Source organism: Nymphaea colorata, chromosome 1, assembly GCF_008831285.2.
Source record: "Nymphaea colorata isolate Beijing-Zhang1983 chromosome 1, ASM883128v2, whole genome shotgun sequence".
NCBI lineage: Eukaryota > Viridiplantae > Streptophyta > Magnoliopsida > Nymphaeales > Nymphaeaceae > Nymphaea > Nymphaea colorata.
The window spans coordinates 2465328-2484457 of NC_045138.2; the positions used below are offsets into that span (position 1 = coordinate 2465328).

A 19130-nucleotide genomic window follows, 5' to 3' on the forward strand; every position below is an offset into this window, starting at 1 on the left:
GAGCTGCGTGTCCGGGTGAACCAGTAGTGAACCTTGACAAAAAAAAAAAGTTAATTTTTTAAATAAATAAAAAATGACATAAATATAATAAAAAGTTTAAGAAATAGACCTAAAAATAGGTTGGAATGTGACAAGTGGTGCCCTTGAATGAGCCATGGAATTGAATAAATTCGCCAACCAATTCAATTTAAATTTTATGAAAACAGTGTTTTTTTTTGTTTTCCTTATGAAAACTATGCGTGGGTTGAGAGGAAGGCAGAATGTCCTTGTGTTATACCTAACCTTTTCACAAAACTTAAAAACATAAAATTTCAAGGAGCATCAATATGTAAATGAAAAAAAATGTTTATAAATATCAATATGAAAAATGAAAAGTTTTTTTATAGTCTGTAGCCATATATTTTTCAACAAAGCTTTGGAACTTGTGTTTAAGATGCTTTTGGGTGACTAAGGACTCGACTCGATACCTGGCTCGACTCCAGCTTAGGCTCGAGCTCGAAGAAAAAGCTTCGGGCCAGCACAGTGGACGTAATTAAGCTCAGTTTGGTTCGATAAGATTTTTTTAATATATATTTTATTGATTTTTTGTATATAATTATAATATTTTATTATGATTAATTAAATTTATATATTATTTTATATTTAAAATATATTTTTTAATTTAATCAAGTCAGACTCGAACTCTAATTTTAAATTGAATGTCAGGCCGATCGTATGCCCAAGTCCAAACTAGTTTTAGTTGACCGCCTTTTAATAAAAAAAAAAAAAAAGTACCTGAAACCAAACATGTCTCGTGACACAGTTACAAGAAATATTAATTTTCTATAGAAATGAGTTCAGCGGTCTGTGGATCGAATGAACAGATTGAAGCCTACTTTGGCAATAATTTATCGATCAAATCTGATTCGAAGTTGGTGTTGGCTTGTGATGAACCGACGTGATCCACATAGCGTCACCCATGACACCAGCCAAGGAAAACTTTTCCATTCGTCGTCCTCGAGTGCTGGAAAAGTATGAGCTGAAGCCGTGCTTTGACTCAAAACCGCAGAACGGAAGCTTACGGGATTACCGGAATCACCCTCCTCCGTCTGCTGAATTTCTTCGTCCTCTGCCTCTTCAATGTCCCAACTTTCTCGCGGTTTGCTTTAAAAGGACTGCATTGCCTCTCCACTGCCATCGGCATCTCTGGCAATTTGTAGTGAGAAAGTAGTGAGAGAAACGGGAGGGAGGAAGAGAGAGGCAGCCATGGCTGCACCAACAGAGCAACCACTCTTGACTTCATACCAGATGGGAAAGTTCTCACTTTCCCATAGGTCAGTTTCCTAGTTTTCTCGTATTTCTTCCTATCTTCAATATATTGCTGTATTTTAAAAGAGAATGACGGGGGAAGCCATACCAGATTCCCCCAGACCTGATTTTTTTATGTAACTAGGTTGTGTTTGAATCCGAACTGTACATTTTTCATGTCTATTTGGGTACCTGAACGAGACAAGCAACAACAAACTCTAGATAGCTGATAGCGTAATGATTGGCTGTTTTAGCCATTTATGATCCTATACTCATCTTGTGGTTGGGAATTTGTTGTGTTGGAAAGGGAGGAGGGGTTGGAAAAGCTTGAAAACAAGGGCAGCTTACAGTTAACACTGCTACAGTTGGTGGCATTCATAAAATCTCAAACAATTACGTTCACCATTGGCTTGTAGGCAGAATTGAAAGTCTGACTGTTCATTTGGCAGTGGTACTGTGGTAAGGGTTCAATTTTTTTCTAGTCTCGAGGTGGGTAGATGTACGAAGCAGAACCAGTTGATGGGGAGAGAAATTTTGGCCGTATTCTACTTAATTATGTGAATCTAGAGATAAAAAGTCAGATTATTCTCTAAAACAAGCTTCAGAATATAAGCATACAGGAAAATTTTACTTGAAAACAAGACAAGCCTGTGGATGATAGACTAATATGCCGCTATTGTAGCCAATTTATGCTGTTCTGCTTGTTAGTACTGGGTTTGTTAGAAAGGGGGGAGGGGTTGGAAAAGCTTGAAAACAAGGACAGCTTACAGTTGACACTGCTACATTTGGTGTGATTCAGAAAATCTCTCTCGCTCTCTCTTCCTCTCCCTTGCAATGGCTGCATGTTCAAAGAGATAACATATACGACTTTCATGAATTTCAGGATCGTGTTAGCACCATTGACAAGACAAAGATCCTACGGGAATATGCCTCAGCCTCATGCCATCCTGTATTACTCCCAAAGAACTACAAAGGGTGGTCTTCTAATCAGTGAAGCCACAGGTGTCTCAGACACTGCCCAAGGGTAGATTCTATCTCTCTTTTTGGGGAATTTTTGGTTCACGTTCTTCTTTGATTTTGCTTTAAATTTGACGTGTTTCTCTTCAAATTTTTGGTGCTGAATCATGTGATGGTCATTGTTCATTGACTTGATTCTTATTAATCATCGAAATCTGGGGTTCGCTGAAGCTATACTGATACACCTGGAATTTGGACGAAGGAACAAGTGGAGGCATGGAAGCCAATTGTTAATGCTGTTCATGAGAAGGGTGGTATATTCTTTTGCCAGATTTGGCATGTTGGAAGAGTTTCTAACACTGGTAATTATCAAACATTTGTTCCCCTGTTCGTGTCTTTTGCTACTGTAGCTAAAACAATAAGTCGATAACACTTGTTCGCATGATCCAACCATGCAAAGCAGAGACTAAGCTTTTCAACATGTTTTCTATGGTTTGACCGCTAAAACTCGCATGTCATGGTATTTGGCTTTTCCGAAATGGCTTTGGCCATGTATGTTCTTGAACAGGACGCATTCTTGTTCAGGCCTTGCACCTGCACAGGACGAGCTGTTAGTTTTATCAATGTATTATGATATTTTTCTAGTAGATAACATTGTCCTGTTCAACGTTCGTGCTTACTGGAATATGTTTGTTACTCATAGGCTTTCAGCCTAATGGACAGTCTCCAATTTCATCTACTGATAAGCCACCAAGGAGTATGACGGGTATGGGTGACTTCTCTCCACCTCGTCGGCTGAAGACAGAAGAAATCCCCGAAATTGTCAATCACTTCAGACTTGCCGCCAGGAATGCCATTGAAGCTGGTGAGCCTAATATGACATCCTCTCTGTGTTTTGACCTTTTCTTGTTTCTTCTTCTTTATGATACTACTATGGGAGAGAGTATGTATGTAGTGCCAGTTGATGAGCTCGGCAATAATGCAAGTATATTGGAAATAAATTTATTAACTGTATAATTGTACACTTCATAATTCAGCTTACTTGTTTCGACATAAATAGATCAGTTTCATGTTGTTAGGTTACTAGAATGAGTAACATACCCCATATTAAATATTAATATAGTACATAAGCCAATTATGAATCCACGTTCCTTTAGAAACATATACTGATCATTGATCAAATAACCAAACTGCAGGCTTTGATGGAGTCGAGATCCATGGAGCCCATGGATATCTGTTGGAACAATTCATGAAGGACAATGTGAATGACCGGACAGATCAGTATGGAGGCAGTCTAGAGAAGCGTTGCCGCTTCGTGCTAGAAGTAGTTGAAGCAGTTTGTCAAGAAATTGGAGCAGATAAGGTTGGCATAAGGCTTTCACCTTTTTTAGATCATGCAGATGCAGGGGACTCAGATCCTGAAGCTCTCGGCCTCTACATGATGGAAGCACTGAACAAGTATGGGCTTGTCTATGCACATGTAGTGGAACCAAGGATGGTCTTGACTGGGGAGACAATGCAAACTCCACATAGTCTGCTTCCATTTAGAAAAGCCTTCAAAGGGACTTTCATTGCTGTTGGTGGGTATGAAAAGGAAGATGGAAACAAAGCAATTGCTGATGGTTATGCAGATTTAGTTGCATTTGGTAGACTATTCTTGGCAAACCCAGACCTGCCTCGGAGATTCGAGCTAGATGCCCATCTCAATAAGTACGACAGGACTACCTTCTACACATCAGATCCAGTCTTTGGGTATACTGATTATCCATTCTTTGAAGAGGTCTAGACTGTATACAGATATTCTTTGTGAAGTGATTGGTTGTTCTGGTTTGTAATCTTTTTCTGTCAAAACCGGAGTTGCTATGGGGCAGTTGGGGTCTATCGGTTTAAATACCAGAGTCCAGTATGGGAGTGAGTTAGGTCTTTATAAAAGAGTCGTTAGGTTCATGTGAATTCGAGCACTATTATTTACAAATTTTTATGTGCTACTCTGTTTCAAGGAGATTCCAACACATGAAATGTTACAGATGAGTTCAGTTCCTGCTACTGTGTAAGAAACCATGCTGTGTATAAAGCATTCTTGTCTCATTAATGGCTACTCAGTACCCATTTAAAACACACTTGGTCGCCAACCACCACCAACTACATGTATTATTTGCGTTTTCTTCATGTTGTTTGTTTTTCTTTCACATTTTTTTTCTGATTTTTAGTTATCAGATATACATTTTAACATTTTTTTTAGTTATTTTTTTTAAAATCTCGCCAAGATTTTCCTGAAAAAAACTCACCTGCAGAATGCGAAATTTGTAATAGTGATATAAACGAAGCCAACCAAGAAGTGATTCTATAATTGCTAATAATCATATCATTCAAATCATGCCTTATTCTTGATTTACAAGTGATCTGTTCTTGGAGGTCAAATAGTATTTTTCATGGAGTTGAAGGTTACATCAATGGTAACATAACTGTGCAGGCGCTGATCATGATTTCATGGGTCATTCATCAGTGGTCTAAGTTACCAGTATGGACAGTGGCATATATAAAATTCCGTTTCTGTCTTAGGCAGGATAATGCATTATTGCAATTGCATCGTGACCAATATTGTCTTTTCACATTCAAACATCACAAAAGATGAACAGCGACCTGGCCACCATAAAGCCATCGTTTCCTACTATAAAAAAATTGTAGGCCCTTGTTAGGGAATTCAAGAAAATGGGGTTGGGTTTGGGTTTTTTAGGCAAATACAGGCATATGTTAGAGATTTTATCAACTAAAGAAATTATAGTCTTGGTGTCATACTGTTAGGGCTGCATAAGCACAATAAATCAGCCAACTTAGCTCGACTCGAACTACTTAACCTTGACCCATTTGTAAGCGAGTCGTTATCGAGCTTAACTCAAAGCTCAACTAGTAAGTTCATTTTATTTAAGGTATTTTGTATTTTCAAATTCAAAAAAAAAAACATCAAGTCAAGGGAGGAATTGGTAAAAGAGTTTAAGTGAGTCAAGCTTGAGCAGGGCACTCAGTCTATCAAGTTCGAGCTCAGTCTATCAAGTTCGAGCTGACCTTGTACAGCTCAACTCGCTCTCAAACCCAAAAAGTCGCGACGAGTTGACTGATCAGCTCGAGCTCCACTTGGCTCATGTACAGCCCTAATTATTATCTCACCAAAAACTCGACTTAAGGTTCTTATTTGACCACTATAAAAAATTATAAGCCCTTGTTAGGAAATTAAAATGGAGTGCCCAGCAATTTTAATGCAAAGATATGTATATGTTAGCAAATTATGAAATAAAAAATAGTCAATTTCCCTTTCAAGGTAAAGGTCCTTGTCATCCACAAATATCCTTCATTTCCAACCCCACTATTTCATGTACATTTCATGTACATGAACTAGATATACAACTACATTTATTTGCTTGTAATCCAAGTCAAATTTGTTTGGTTGAACAGACCCCACTGACACACACACAACACACACACAAATTGTCAAAGGGAGTGTGCGGCTGCCCTTGCTATTCGAAAGGTGACCAGCCACCTACCAGCCATCGCTTCGAGCACGACTTGATTAAGTCTTGACAAACTTGAATGAGCTTTTGTAAAAACTTACATAAATAATCAACGTCAATACACCGATTTTTTATTTAAAAAACGAGTTAGATATTTTAAAAATCATTACACATCATTTTAGAGCTGAGTCGAGCTTTAACAATTCGAATTCAGTGAACACGAACTCAACTCGATTATTTGAACGAGTTGACTCATGAGCTCGAGCTCGACTCATTAAGCAAATGACTCGGTTCGAATTCGTTCATGAGCTGAGCTTTAACGAGTAGTCGAGCTCGCTTTGTTCACCCCTAACTAAGGGTCTACTCAAATCATACTTAGAACTTAGTTTTGTTTAATGTTTACATACGGATCCCAATCCAAAAATTACTGCTACTTTGATCGAATTCAAATACAAAACAACTACATTTCTTGCTTGAGTTGGTTGAAAAAAAGAAAAAAAAAATCTGATACGTAATTGTTAAGATAACAAAACAAAGAAGAAGGCACCATTAAAGTAGCTAGTATTTGCTATTAGAATACACGCTGGTTGAATTATGAACGATGGTTTCGAGTTCAACTAGTTTTCCACTTGATTTAAACACAAAAAAGAGAGGCCCAAACGGGTAACTTGTGTTTGATGGTTACATGGGAGGCATGGAAAACTTGTCCACAAGAGACAAATGCTTCTGGTCCATCAAACACACCCTGAAAACCGTGAACCAACTTTCGTGAGAACTGCTTTTTCATCAAACACACAATCATGTCAAGCAACATAAAAAAAAAAAAAAAAAAAATCAGAGGTTGTCTTTTCTTTTCTTTTCCAAGGGCGTTGGGAGAATTGAAAAGTTGAGATTGATGTGACAAGAAAGACCAGTTCAAAGGCAAAGCAGTGGGAAGACTTCTCTTCTCTTCTTGGCAGCCATTGATCCATCTCCAACCACCCTCGGCTGTTTTTGTCGTCGATGAAACAAAAGTATTCAAAAGCTTGGACAAAATGTCGCGACATGCTTTGACAAGTGATAAAAGCGAGGCAATTTCCATGCTATTAACATCAGTTCTGGAACGGAATTTGTCAAGCTGCTGATTTGTTGGATCGGAACATCTGCTTGCTTGGCAAAAAAAAAAAATTTACTTTTTTAAATAAAAAAACATAAAATTTAATAAAAATTTAACTAATAAATGAAAGAGAGAGGGGGGGAGGCGTAGCCAATAATAATGAATGAGAGAGAGATCTTGTCCAATAATCAGGAAGTTTTTGTTTTTCTTGGGAAAATCTTGAAGAATTCAAGAAACTTAAACAATTAAAACAAAGAACAACTAAAAAAAAATGAAGATTTGAGTTTGCAACTGATTTTCTTACAAGAATTAATAAAAGCTTGAAGTATTTTAATATCATGTTGAATGAAACCTGAAAAAATTTAAATATGTTAAACAATTTTCCTTTTCCATTTTTCTTTGTTTGAGAGAGAGAGAGTATATAAGTAATGAGAAGAAAAAGAGAGTGAACTACACAATAGAGAGAATCAGTGAATTAAATGTGTGAAAGAGAGAGACATTAACGGAATGGGAGAAAAAAATGGCGATTGATTTAAATGTGAGTGAGAGAGATGGTGAAAGAATTTAAAGGAGAGGGACGTGTTCATGATTCACAAACTGGTTCGGCATAAGTCAAGAACAAGTTCATCAAACTCGAGCCAAGTCAAGTTAGGTAATAACATGAACGAGACGAGAAAACTCGAACTCGAGTCAAGCTTTAACGAGCCCAGTCGAGCAAACTCAACTGGTTGTTCACCCCTAAAAGCAAATCACCAAAGGTAAGGCCACAAGAACAATGAAAAATACGTATCTTAAAAACAAAAAAAAAAAAAAACATTAAAAGTACTTGAAAAAGCAATAAAAAAACACAGTGTGGCATGTGACATTCCTTTTTCAGTTTATGAATCTCAATAATTTGCAATGCATTCGATTCAATTCAGCCATTTAGAGGGCACTATGAATCAAGGTATGGCTCCACTTGCCTTTGACTCGGCCCGACTCGCCCTTAACTCAGCCTGGCTCGGCCTTGATTCATCTGACCCACCCGATTCAGTTGCATGATTTATATTATGATTATTCGCATACCTGATCAACTTGACGACTTAACTCATTGACCCAATCTTGTGCAAGTCAAGTCTGAGTCATGGTTTTGCCAACTGTGGAATTTATGTTTTGGCAACCAGAAAATTTATGACTGGTTTCTATATCTGACACTGAAATGTCGGAAATGCCCTTAGTCTTAGTGCAGCATTAGCATATCTTCTAGTTTCGACGTCTCATACGACCATTTCTGTGATGTGTTCGCTATAAAAGGATCGAAGTGCCTCCACTGCGATATGCATAGCGACCATTTGTAGTGAGAGAGTCGTGGGTGAAAAGCAAGAGAGAGAGAGACAGAGAGGTAGCCATGGCTGCAGCAGCATCGCCACCGTCGGAGCAACCCCTCTTGACTCCATACCGGATGGGGAAATTCTCACTTTCACATAGGTCGGTTTCGTAATTTAGCAATTTTTTTTTCATTCTTTCTGCTGTATTTGGAAAGAAGGTGAGAGAGGAAGCGCGCCAGATTACTCACATCTGATTGCACTTTGTTTTGTTTGAATTGATTCAGCCTCATCATTTTTTAAGTTTCTTTTGCTGCATTACTGGATGAAAGAAGCTACTTGGGAACCGAAAATTTTCAAACCACATTTGAACTACTCGGGACCTGCAATTCGTCCTTCCCTCATCCTAAAATATAGTTGATTTTCTTTTCTTTTTTTTTTCGAAGAAGAAAAACATAAAGGGGGCAGCCATGAAACTGGGATCTTTATGTTGTCTCAAACAGTTATGCTTAGCTTTGGCTTGTAGGCAGGATTGAAAGTCTGACTGATCATATGACAGTGGTAAGGGTTCAATTTTTTGCAAATCTCGAGTTGGGTAGATGTGCAAAGCAGAATTCTTGGGCCAGTTGATGGGGAGAGAAATTTGGGCGTATTCTACTTAATTATGTGAATCTAGGTGGAAAAAGGCAGATTATTCTCTAAAACAAGCTTCAGAATATAAGCATACAGGAAATTTTACTTGAAAACAAGACAAGCCTGTGGATGATAGACTAATACGTCGCTATTGTAGCCAATTTATGCTGTTCTGCTGGTTAGTACTGGGTTTGTTAGAAAACGGGGAGGGGTTGGAAAAGCTTGAAAACAAGACAGTTTATGGTTTTGACACAGCTTCATTTGGTGGGATTTAGAAAATCTCTCTCTCGCCCTCACTCTCTCAATGACTGCATCTGCAAGGAGATGACATGTACTTACTTGAATGAATTTCAGGGTTGTGTTAGCACCATTGACAAGACAAAGATCCTACGGGAATGTGCCTCAGCCTCATGCCATCCTGTATTACTCCCAAAGAACTACAAAGGGTGGTCTTCTAATCAGTGAAGCCACAGGTGTTTCAGACACTGCCCAAGGGTAGATTCTATCTCTTTTTGGGGAATTTTCGGTTCACGTTCTTCTTTGATTTTGCTTTAAATTTGACGTGTTTCTCTTCAAATTTCTGGTGCTGAATCATGCGATGCTCATTGTTCATTGACTTGATTATTATTGATCGTCGAAATCTGGGGTTCGCTGAAGCTATACTGATACACCTGGAATTTGGACAAAGGAACAAGTGGAGGCATGGAAGCCAATTGTTAATGCTGTTCATGAGAAGGGTGGTATATTCTTTTGCCAGATTTGGCATGTTGGAAGAGTTTCTAACACTGGTAATTATCAAACATTTGTTCCCCTGTTCGTGTCTTTTGCTACTGTAGCTAAAACAATAAGTCAACAGCACTCTTTTGCATAATCCAACCATGCAAAGCAGAGACTAAGCTTTTCAACAAGGTTTCCATGGTTTGACTGCCAAAACTCGCATCTCATGTGATTTGGCTTTTCTGAAATGGCTTTGGCCATGTATGTTCTTGAACAGGACGCATTCCTGTTCTGGCTTTGCACCTGCACAGAACGAGCTGTTAGTTTTGTCAATGTATTATGATATTTTTCTGATAGATAACATTGTCCTGTAAAACGTTCGAGCTTACTGGAATACGTTTGTTACTCATAGGCTTTCAGCCTAATGGACAGTCTCCAATTTCATCTACTGATAAGCCGCCAAGGAGTATGACATCAGGTACAGATGACTTCTCTCCACCTCGTCGGCTGAAGACAGAAGAAATCCCCGAAATTATCAATCACTTCAGACTTGCCGCCAGGAATGCCATTGAAGCTGGTGAGCCTAATATGACATCCTCTCTGTGTTTTGACCTTTTCTTGTTTCTTCTTCTTTCTGATAGTACTAGGGGAGAGACTATGTATGTAGTGCCAGCTGATGGTCTCTGAAATAACGCAAATATATTGGAAATAGATTTATTAACTGCAATTTTGTATAATTCATACATGTGCTTACTTGTTTCTACATAAATAGATCAGTTTCGGCATAAATACATTAGTTTCACGTTGTTAGGCTACAAGAATGAATAAGATACACCATATTTAAATGAGAACATAATACCATGAATCCTTGTACCTTTAGAAACATATACTGATCATTGATAAAATGAACAAACTCAACTGCAGGCTTTGACGGAGTAGAGATCCATGGAGCCAACGGATATCTGTTGGATCAATTCATGAAGGACCATGTGAATGACCGGACAGATCAGTATGGAGGCAGTCTAGAGAATCGATGCCGCTTCGTGCTAGAAGTAGTTGAAGCAATTTGTCAAGAAATTGGAGCAGATAAGGTTGGCATAAGACTTTCACCTTTTTTAGATTATGCAGATTCAGGAGACTCAGATCCGGAAGCTCTCGGGCTTCACATGATGGAAGCACTGAACAAGTATGGGCTTGTCTATGCACATGTAATGGAACCGATGAAGATCACTACTGGGGGAACAGTGGAAACTCCCCATGGTCTGCTTCCATTTAGGAAAGCCTTCCAAGGAACTTTCATTGCTGTCGGTGGGTATAACAAGGAAGATGGAAACAAAGCAATTGCTGAAGGTTATGCAGATTTAGTTGCGTTTGGTAGACATTTCTTGGCTAACCCAGACTTGCCTAGGAGATTAGAGCTCAACGCCCCTCTCAATAAGTACAACGGTGCTACCTTCTGCACATCAGATCCTGTCATCGGCTATACAGATTATCCATTCCTTGACTGTTAAATTGATTGGTTCTTCTGGTTCAGAGCTTTGTTGAAATCGAAACCGAAGCTGCTAAGGAGTGGTTTGGTATTCATTGAATCAAGGATCTGAGCTCATGTGAGTGACCATGGAGATATAAAAGAGTAATTCATTAGGTTCATGTGAATACGAGCACTGTTGCCTGCTAATTTTTTTATGTGCGACTCTGTTTCAAGGAGATTCCAACACAATGAAATGTTACAGATGAGTTCAGTGCCTGTTAGGTGTGTAAGAAACTATGCTGTGTATAAAGCATTCTTGTCTTATTAATGGCTACTCGGTGCCGATTTTAAGACACTTGGTCGCCAACCACCACCTGCTACACGCATTCATAAATGAAAAGAATGATAAAAAGTTGTATAATTAAACTTGGAAAAGGAGCCTTAAAAAGTCTGCAATTCTGTCCAGACAAAAAGCTTGAACCTGCAAGTTCTGGGTCACGAACACAGACAGCATACTAAAAAAAAATGAAAAAAACATGTTTTTTTTGGAAAAAAATGTCAAAATAAAAAGGGAAAAAACATGTATTAATCGTGTTTTATTTTTTTTGCAATTTTCATGTCTTTAAAATGTTTTAATTACCTGATATTTCATTTTCATATTTTATTGTAAGTTTTTTTTTAAATCTTGCTAAGATTTTTAACTTTGGTTATTACACATGAAAAAAAAAACCTCGCCATTTGGCACTCGAAAGCTAAATTTGTAACAGTGGCAATACTTGTGCAGGCGCAGATCAGCTGCAGACACGTGGCTCAACTGTAGCCACTCCTGAACTTGCGGATGCTATAGACATGACAAAAATTGTGAATTCATTTGTCAGAGCAAGTTCAGTTCATTCATCTTCAGTCTTGAAGTTTACCAGTATGGACAATGACAAATTTAAAATTCCGTTTCTATCTCAGGCAGGATAATGCATTACTGCATTTGCATAGTGACCAAAACTGTCTTTTCACATTTGAAAAATGACAAAAGATGAACCATGTATATTGTGAACGAGAGTCGAGCTCGAGCTTAACTAAAAAAATTAAGCTGGAGCTTATAAAAGAGTTGGGTTCAAGTTACATGAACTCGACTCGATTAAACTGGACCAAACTCATTTGATATGGTTTTCTTTTTGTAATTTTTAAATTTGAAACCAAGAAATGGGACGATGTATGTGACTACATTCGTTTGCTTGTAATCCAAGTGAAATTTGTTTGGTTGAGCAAAGCCCCACGCAAACAAAAACTAAAACAAGGGTTGTCTAGTCGCTACGCTACTTGAAAAGTGACCGGCCACCTACCAGCCATTGTCTCGAGCAGGTACGCTGGCACCCCTCTAGACCATATAGAATTTGTTTAGTTTCGAGCTTGTAGACCAACTATTGCTAGATCTTCACGAATTGAGATGGCCAATTGAAAACACTATATTAGTCTTCGAGTTCGTTGGTGCAACTTTTTGAGGTGGGGCCTGGTAGTCGGCTAGTTTTTATTTTGAGTTTTACAGGTGTACACTTCCTATACAACAAATGGTCAATGATGTGCAAAGTGCAACAAAAATGGCTCTTCAAAACATTGGGATGTTTGGAAATAGTAACACTTTATTATTAATTTGCCCCTAAAAATGAGGTAAGTTTATGGAAGAATGTGTTATAGAGTGCCATGAATGCACTACCGGAGCCTGAAATTTTTTCTGGTGGGTACACTCATTCAATACCTTTAATTTTTTTGAGGCACTTACATGTATAACAATTAAATATATCAAAACATTAACATATATATTAAACTAATTTTGTGAGGTTGGTACAGCAACTGCCCATACCAGCCACCATGTGGCTGCGCCACAGCATGAATGTACTCCAATGTCCTAAAGCAGATTCATAAGACAGTAACAATATCTTATTATCGCCAAACGACCCTAAAAACAAGGAATAAGGTGACAACTTTTGCTCTTTCCCGGGTGGTGGTGAGTCTCCCCGAATCACCCAAAATTTAAAACACCATATCAGTAGAATGTCAGATGCCATAAAGAGTCCGGACTAATCAAACTTAACTAAGTTTTATTTAACGTTTACATCTAGATCCAAATCCAAAAATACTGCTATTTAGATGCCTACATCTCTTGCTTGAGTTGAGTGCAAAATGGTTTCTGACGATGCCTAACAGCCAAGTTGACATGACAAAGAAGAAGACGCCATTAAAATAGTATTTGATGCTGGCAACGTATTAGAATACACGCTGGTTAAATTATTCCAGATTGTTTCGAGTTCAACTTGTTTTCCACTTTGATTTAAAACATGAAAAGGCGCACAAAGGGTAACTTGTGTTCCATGGTTACATGGAAGACATGGAAAACTTGTCCACAAAAGACAAACGATTCCAGCCCATCAAACACACCCAAAAATCTTGAATCAACTTTCATGAGAGCTGCTTTTCAAGACAACAAAGAGAGGAGACATACACTCCACCACCATTGTTTGAAGAAAGTCGAAACCCCCACCCAATCACTCTTCGAGATGTCACCCCTGCCACGCTTCAACTTGTGTGTCGGTGGCCTTTGTTCACAGCACAGAGAGTTGGCTCTCGAGGAATCAAAGTAGAACCCGGTCGCCTGCTAGCCCTTATTCAATCCCTTTGAACTAGGGGTGAACAAAGAGTCGAGCTACTCGAGCTTGACTCATAAAAGCTCGGCTAACGAGTTCGAGTTGAGTCATTTGCTTAACCAGTCGAACTCGAGTTCATGAGTCAACTCGTTTAAATAATCGAGTTGAATTCAAACTCAACACATAACTATCGAGTCGAGCTCGAGCCTTAATCGAGTTTGTCGAGCCTTAATCAAGTCGATATAACCATGAATTTCAATTCTATTCAAATGAGTTTGTCGAGTCTTAATTGAGTCGAGATCGATCTCAATAAGTAACGATGAATATCAATTCTATTCAAACAAGTTTGTCGAGCCTTAATCGAGTCATGCTTGAGCTAACACATAATGATGAATATCAATTCTATTCAAACAAGTTTGTCGAGCCTTAATCGAGTCAAGTTCGAGCTCAACACGTAACTGCCGAGTCGAGCTCGAGGTGCTTCCATCAAGCTATCCTCGAGGTCGAGCCGAGTTAAGTTCGAGGTTTCATTAATTGAGCCGAGCTTGAACTGATTGAACTCGGGCTCAAATTGATGTGACATGAAAAATCAGCTGAAAGCCAAAGCAAAAGTGAAGACATTCTTGGCAGCCATTGATCCATCTCCAACCACCCTTAGCTTTTTTTAGTTATCAATAGCATTCGACAAAATGTCGTCCCAAATAATAAGACCAAGGTAACTTTTTGGGTGCACTTAAAATCAATTCAGGAACAGAATTGACCCATTGAATCGGCTGATCTGCGTGTCCGGGTGAACCAGTAGTGAACCTTGACAAAAAAAAAGTTAATTTTTTAAATAAATAAAAAATGACATATAAATAACAAAAAGTTTAAGAAATAGACCTAAAAATAGGTTGGAATGTGACAAGGTGTGCCCTTGAATGAGCCATAGAATTAAATAAATTTTCCAACCAATTCAATTTGAATTTTATGAAAACAATGTTTTTTTTTTATGAAAATTAAGTGTGGGTTGAGAGGGAGGCAGAATGTCCTTGTGTTATACCCAAGTTTTTCACAAACTTAAAAATATAAAATTTTAAGGAGCACCAATATGTAAATGAAAAAAAATGTTCATAAATATCAATATGAAAAATGAAAAGATTTTTATAGTCTGTATGGGCCGTTGCCCATATATAACTCACACCTACCTTTTATAAATATCAATATAAAGATTTTTAGAGTCTGTACCTGCTTTGCTTTTGTTTTTGTGTGATGCTTTGGGGTGACTAATGTTGGTACCTGATAGGTGGTTGGACTCGAGCCCAAGCTCAAACTAAAAAAAAAACAGAGTTTCGGGTCAGCCCAAGTAAGTCCGATTAAGTTCGGTTCAGTTGGATAAGATTTTTTTAATATATATTTTATTGTTTTTTATATATAAATATAATATTTTATTATGATTAATTATATTTATATATTATTTTATGTTTAAAATATATATTTTTTAATTTAATTAAACCGGACTGAGGTTGGATTTTAAGTAAGTTGAGATCCAAACTGTTTCGGATGTGGGGCCGACCCTAAGCCAAGAGTCGAAACTAGTTTTAGTTGACCGCCCTTTAATAAAAAAAATACCGAAACCAAACATGGCTCGTGACACAGTTACAAGAAATATTAATTTTCTATGCAGATGAGTTGAGCAATCTGGTGATCGAATGAACAGATTGAAGCCTACTCTTACAATATTTTATGGATCAAATCTGAGTCGAAGTTGGTGTTGGCTTGTGATGAACCGACGTGATGTCACCCATGACACCAGCCAAGGAAAACTTTTCCATCCGTCATCCTCAACGAGTGCTGGAAAAGTATGAGCTCACGCCGTGCTTTGACTCAAAACCGCAGAAAATAGCCTGAAGCTTATGGGATTACCTGAAACACCATCCTCCGTCTGCTGAATTTCTTCGTCCTCTGCCTCTTCGCGGCAAAAATGGAAAAGTGGTGTTAACGTGGAGCACGCCGGCGGCCGACTGGCGCATAATTTTCCTGGAGGGACCGGCGGCAATCTCCGGTCATTAAATGTCCCAACTTTCTCACGGTTTGCTATAAAAGGACTGCATTGCTTCTCCGCTGCCATCCGCGTCTCTGGCAATTTGTAGTGAGAAAGTAGTGAGAGAAACGGGAGGGAGGAAGAGAGAGGTAGCCATGGCTGCACCAACAGAGCAACCACTCTTGACTCCATACCAGATGGGAAAGTTCTCACTTTCTCATAGGTCAGTTTCCTAGTTTTCTCGTATTTATTCCTATCTTCAATATATTGCTGTATTTTAAAAGAGAATGACGGGGGAAGCCATACCAGATTCCCTCAGACCTGATTTTTTTATGTAACTAGGTTGTGTTTGAATCCGAACTGTACATTTTTCATGTCTATTTGGGTACCTGAACGAGACAAGCAGCAACAAACTCTAGATAGCTGATAGCCTAATGATTGGCTGTTTTAGCCATTTATGATCCTATACTCATCTTGTGGTTGGGAATTTGTTGTGTTGGAAAGGGAGGAGGGGTTGGAAAAGCTTGAAAACAAGGGCTGCTTACAGTTAACACTGCTACAGTTGGTGGCATTCATAAAATCTCTCTCTTTCTCTCAATGACTGCATCTGCAAGGAGATGACATGTACTTCTTTGATGAATTTCAGGGTGGTGTTAGCGCCATTGACAAGACAAAGATCCTATGGGAATGTGCCTCAGCCTCACGCAATCCTGTATTATTCCCAAAGAACTACAAAGGGTGGCCTTCTAATCAGTGAAGCCACAGGTGTTTCAGACACTGCCCAAGGGTAGAGTTCTATGTTTTTTTGGTGCACGTTCTTCTTTGGCTTTTGCTTTAGTTTTGTCATGGGTCTCTCCAGTTTTCTGGTACTGAATCATTTTATGATAATTCCTCACTGATTTGATTCTTATTGATCTTCAAAATCTGGCGGTCACTGAAGCTATCCTGATACACCTGGAATTTGGACAAAGGAGCAAGTAGAGGCATGGAAGCCAATTGTTAATGATGTTCATGAGAAGGGTGGTATATTCTTTTGCCAGTTGTGGCATGTTGGAAGAGTCTCTAATACTGGTACTCAAAACTTTTTCCCCCGTCCGTGTAGTCTGGTACTTTACCCACAATAGCTACACTCTTTTACATAATCCGACCATGTAAAACAGATACTAGGCTGTTGAACATTCATGGTTTGGCTGGTAGTTCACATCTCACAACATGTCATTTAAGGGTCCATATAAAACAGGGACTAAGCGTGGCCTGTTTACTGTTATGAAACCCTGAAGATGTGTGTGTTGGTCCTAGTATCTGGTGATTGAATGTGCATGCACATGGCATTTTTGTGCAGTGCCATTATTACCACGTTGGCCATGTGCCCTCTCGTGCTGGCCTTGAACCTATCCAAAATGAACTGTTAGTGTTATCAATGCATCATGACATCTGTTTTAGTGTTGAACATTGTCCTTTCCAACATTCATGCTTACTGGAATATGCTTATTTGTCCTAGGTTTTCAGCCTAATGGACAGTCTCCAATTTCATCTACGGACAAGCCATTGAAACCCAAGCTAAGGAGTAACCAAGTGGACGTAGCAGAGTTCTCTCCACCTCGTCGGCTAAAGACAGAAGAAATCCCTGAAATTGTCAATCACTTCAGACTTGCTGCCAGGAATGCTATTGAAGCTGGTGAGCCTAATATAACATCCTCTCTGTGTTTTTACCTTTTATTCTTTCCTTTCCATTCTGAAAGTACAAGGGCAAAGAGTGGGTATCTAGCGCTGGTTGATGATCACCAAATTAATCAAGTACATTGGAACTAAATCTATTAACAGCAATTTTGTGTAATTCATATTTGAGCTTACTTGAGTCACATAAATGGATCATTTTCATATTAGTAGGCCACGTAATCAGTAAAATGCACCATACTAAATGAGCTTATACATAAATAATTATGAAGGTTTGCACCTTTAGAAAAATATACTGATCATTGATCAAATTACCAAACTGCAGGCTTTGATGGAGTCGAGATCCACGGAGCCCATGGATATCTGTTGGAACAATTCATGAAGGACAATGTGAATGACAGGACAGATCAGTATGGAGGCAGTCTAGAGAATCGATGCCGCTTTGTGCTAGAAGTAGTTGAAGCAATTTGTCAAGAAATTGGATCAGATAAAGTTGGCATAAGGCTTTCACCTTTTGCAGATTATGCAGAGTCAGGAGACTCAGATCCACTAGCTCTTGGGCTTTACATGATGGAAGCACTGAACAAATATGGGCTTCTCTATGCACATGTAGTGGAACCCAGGATGATCACTGTTGGAGAGAGAACAGAAACTTCACATAGTCTGCTTCCATTTAGGAAAGCCTTCAAGGGGACTTTGATTGCTGTTGGAGGTTATAATAAGGAAGATGGAAACAAAGCAATTGCTGATGGTTATGCAGATCTAGTTGCATTTGGTAGATTTTTCTTGGCTAATCCAGACTTGCCAAGGAGATTCAAGCTTGATGCTCCTCTTAATAAGTATAACAGGTCTACCTTCTACATATCAGATCCTGTCATTGGGTATACTGATTATCCGTTCCTTGAACAGGCATCGACTGAATAGAGTCTATACATGTTCATCAAATAAAGTTGCAGGGGAGGTGAGGCTGCTGAGATCAAATCCGTTCACCTTCGTTTAGACATATGAAGATTAATAACATGTACTTTTGTGTAAATCTTGCCCCCACATTGATCTCGTGCATCTTGGGTTCAAGAATTGAAGTGTCCCGGTTGTTGATCCTGCTACATAGGCTTTTATTAGGCTCCCAAGGATGCTGTATCTGAGGTTCTGAATAGCAGTCTAAGCATTGCAGTTAGGAATCATGAGGTGCGGGATGTTTTATCTAATGAGTTCAGAGGTTTAAGTAGACTATGGAATTTTGTTTCAGTGAGAATAAGGAAATTTAATATGCTCCATATTTTTTATTTTTGTTCTTCTTGGTGAGTTTTGATTATTGATCATGCTGTAGCACTTCTATTTGGCTCATTTCTTGTGAAGGCTTTCTGATCTCTCTTCTAGTTGAGCCAGAAACCATTTTGACACTTGAACAGCATCGTGTCAGTGTACCAAAAAACTTGTGTCTTTGATCGCTTCATACGTGCAATGGGGTTTATATTAGATTTGAACATGTGAGACAGTGATTCATGCTTGTCAACCCTGATTAGCTTTTCCCTGACTTGGAAAGTATTTATTGGCAGTGTTTATGTGGTTTCGTCTGATTGGAGAAACCTTTGGCAGTGTTAAAATTAAAAGTATTTATTGCATACCTTCTCAAAGGACATGCCTTAAGATTGATGCTTTCAAGTTAAACACTAAGAACCTAGCTTGGATTGGTGTTCATGTGTTCATGTGTATTTTAGATGTGAACCCAGATTTATTTGCTGGTTTAAATGTTTCAGTAGTTAGAGGTTTCATTCTCTTCATGTGATTATGTCTAATTCTTGAAATACCATGGG

General features: G+C 38.6%; 3 protein-coding genes across 3 annotated transcripts; all 3 read left to right on the forward strand.

The window, feature by feature from the left end:
- The first annotated feature begins 980 nt into the window (after positions 1-980).
- LOC116246099 (putative 12-oxophytodienoate reductase 11) lies at positions 981-4332 on the forward strand. Its single transcript, XM_031617801.2, has 5 exons — positions 981-1313; positions 2171-2311; positions 2476-2606; positions 2948-3109; positions 3441-4332. The coding sequence occupies exons 1-5, from the start codon at positions 1246-1248 to the stop codon at positions 4028-4030; spliced, it is 1092 nt and encodes a 363-aa protein (XP_031473661.1). The 5' UTR covers positions 981-1245; the 3' UTR covers positions 4031-4332.
- Positions 4333-8150: 3818 nt separating this feature from the next.
- Positions 8151-11306, forward strand: LOC116256913 (putative 12-oxophytodienoate reductase 11). Its single transcript, XM_031633467.2, has 5 exons — positions 8151-8316; positions 9141-9281; positions 9444-9574; positions 9916-10080; positions 10428-11306. Exons 1-5 carry the CDS (start codon positions 8237-8239, stop codon positions 11012-11014), a joined length of 1104 nt encoding a protein of 367 aa, XP_031489327.1. The 5' UTR covers positions 8151-8236; the 3' UTR covers positions 11015-11306.
- Positions 11307-15431: 4125 nt separating this feature from the next.
- LOC116256906 (putative 12-oxophytodienoate reductase 11) lies at positions 15432-18599 on the forward strand. The gene is made up of 5 exons (XM_031633454.2): positions 15432-15859; positions 16283-16423; positions 16577-16707; positions 17138-17314; positions 17639-18599. Exons 1-5 carry the CDS (start codon positions 15792-15794, stop codon positions 18235-18237), a joined length of 1116 nt encoding a protein of 371 aa, XP_031489314.1. The 5' UTR covers positions 15432-15791; the 3' UTR covers positions 18238-18599.
- The last annotated feature ends 531 nt before the right edge of the window (positions 18600-19130 follow it).

Bases quoted from the DNA above. Each gene is read 5' to 3' on its own strand.
- LOC116256906 (XM_031633454.2), top strand. From the start codon at position 15,792: ATGGCTGCACCAACAGAGCAACCACTCTTGACTCCATACCAGATGGGA. The intron at 15,860-16,282 runs GTCAGTTTCCTA...GATGAATTTCAG, and splicing joins AAGTTCTCACTTTCTCATAG to GGTGGTGTTAGCGCCATTGA. The intron at 17,315-17,638 runs GTGAGCCTAATA...ACCAAACTGCAG, and splicing joins CAGGAATGCTATTGAAGCTG to GCTTTGATGGAGTCGAGATC.
- LOC116246099 (XM_031617801.2), top strand. From the start codon at position 1,246: ATGGCTGCACCAACAGAGCAACCACTCTTGACTTCATACCAGATGGGA. The intron at 1,314-2,170 runs GTCAGTTTCCTA...CATGAATTTCAG, and splicing joins AAGTTCTCACTTTCCCATAG to GATCGTGTTAGCACCATTGA. The intron at 2,312-2,475 runs GTAGATTCTATC...GGTTCGCTGAAG, and splicing joins GTCTCAGACACTGCCCAAGG to CTATACTGATACACCTGGAA.
- LOC116256913 (XM_031633467.2), top strand. From the start codon at position 8,237: ATGGCTGCAGCAGCATCGCCACCGTCGGAGCAACCCCTCTTGACTCCA. The intron at 8,317-9,140 runs GTCGGTTTCGTA...AATGAATTTCAG, and splicing joins AAATTCTCACTTTCACATAG to GGTTGTGTTAGCACCATTGA. The intron at 10,081-10,427 runs GTGAGCCTAATA...ACTCAACTGCAG, and splicing joins CAGGAATGCCATTGAAGCTG to GCTTTGACGGAGTAGAGATC.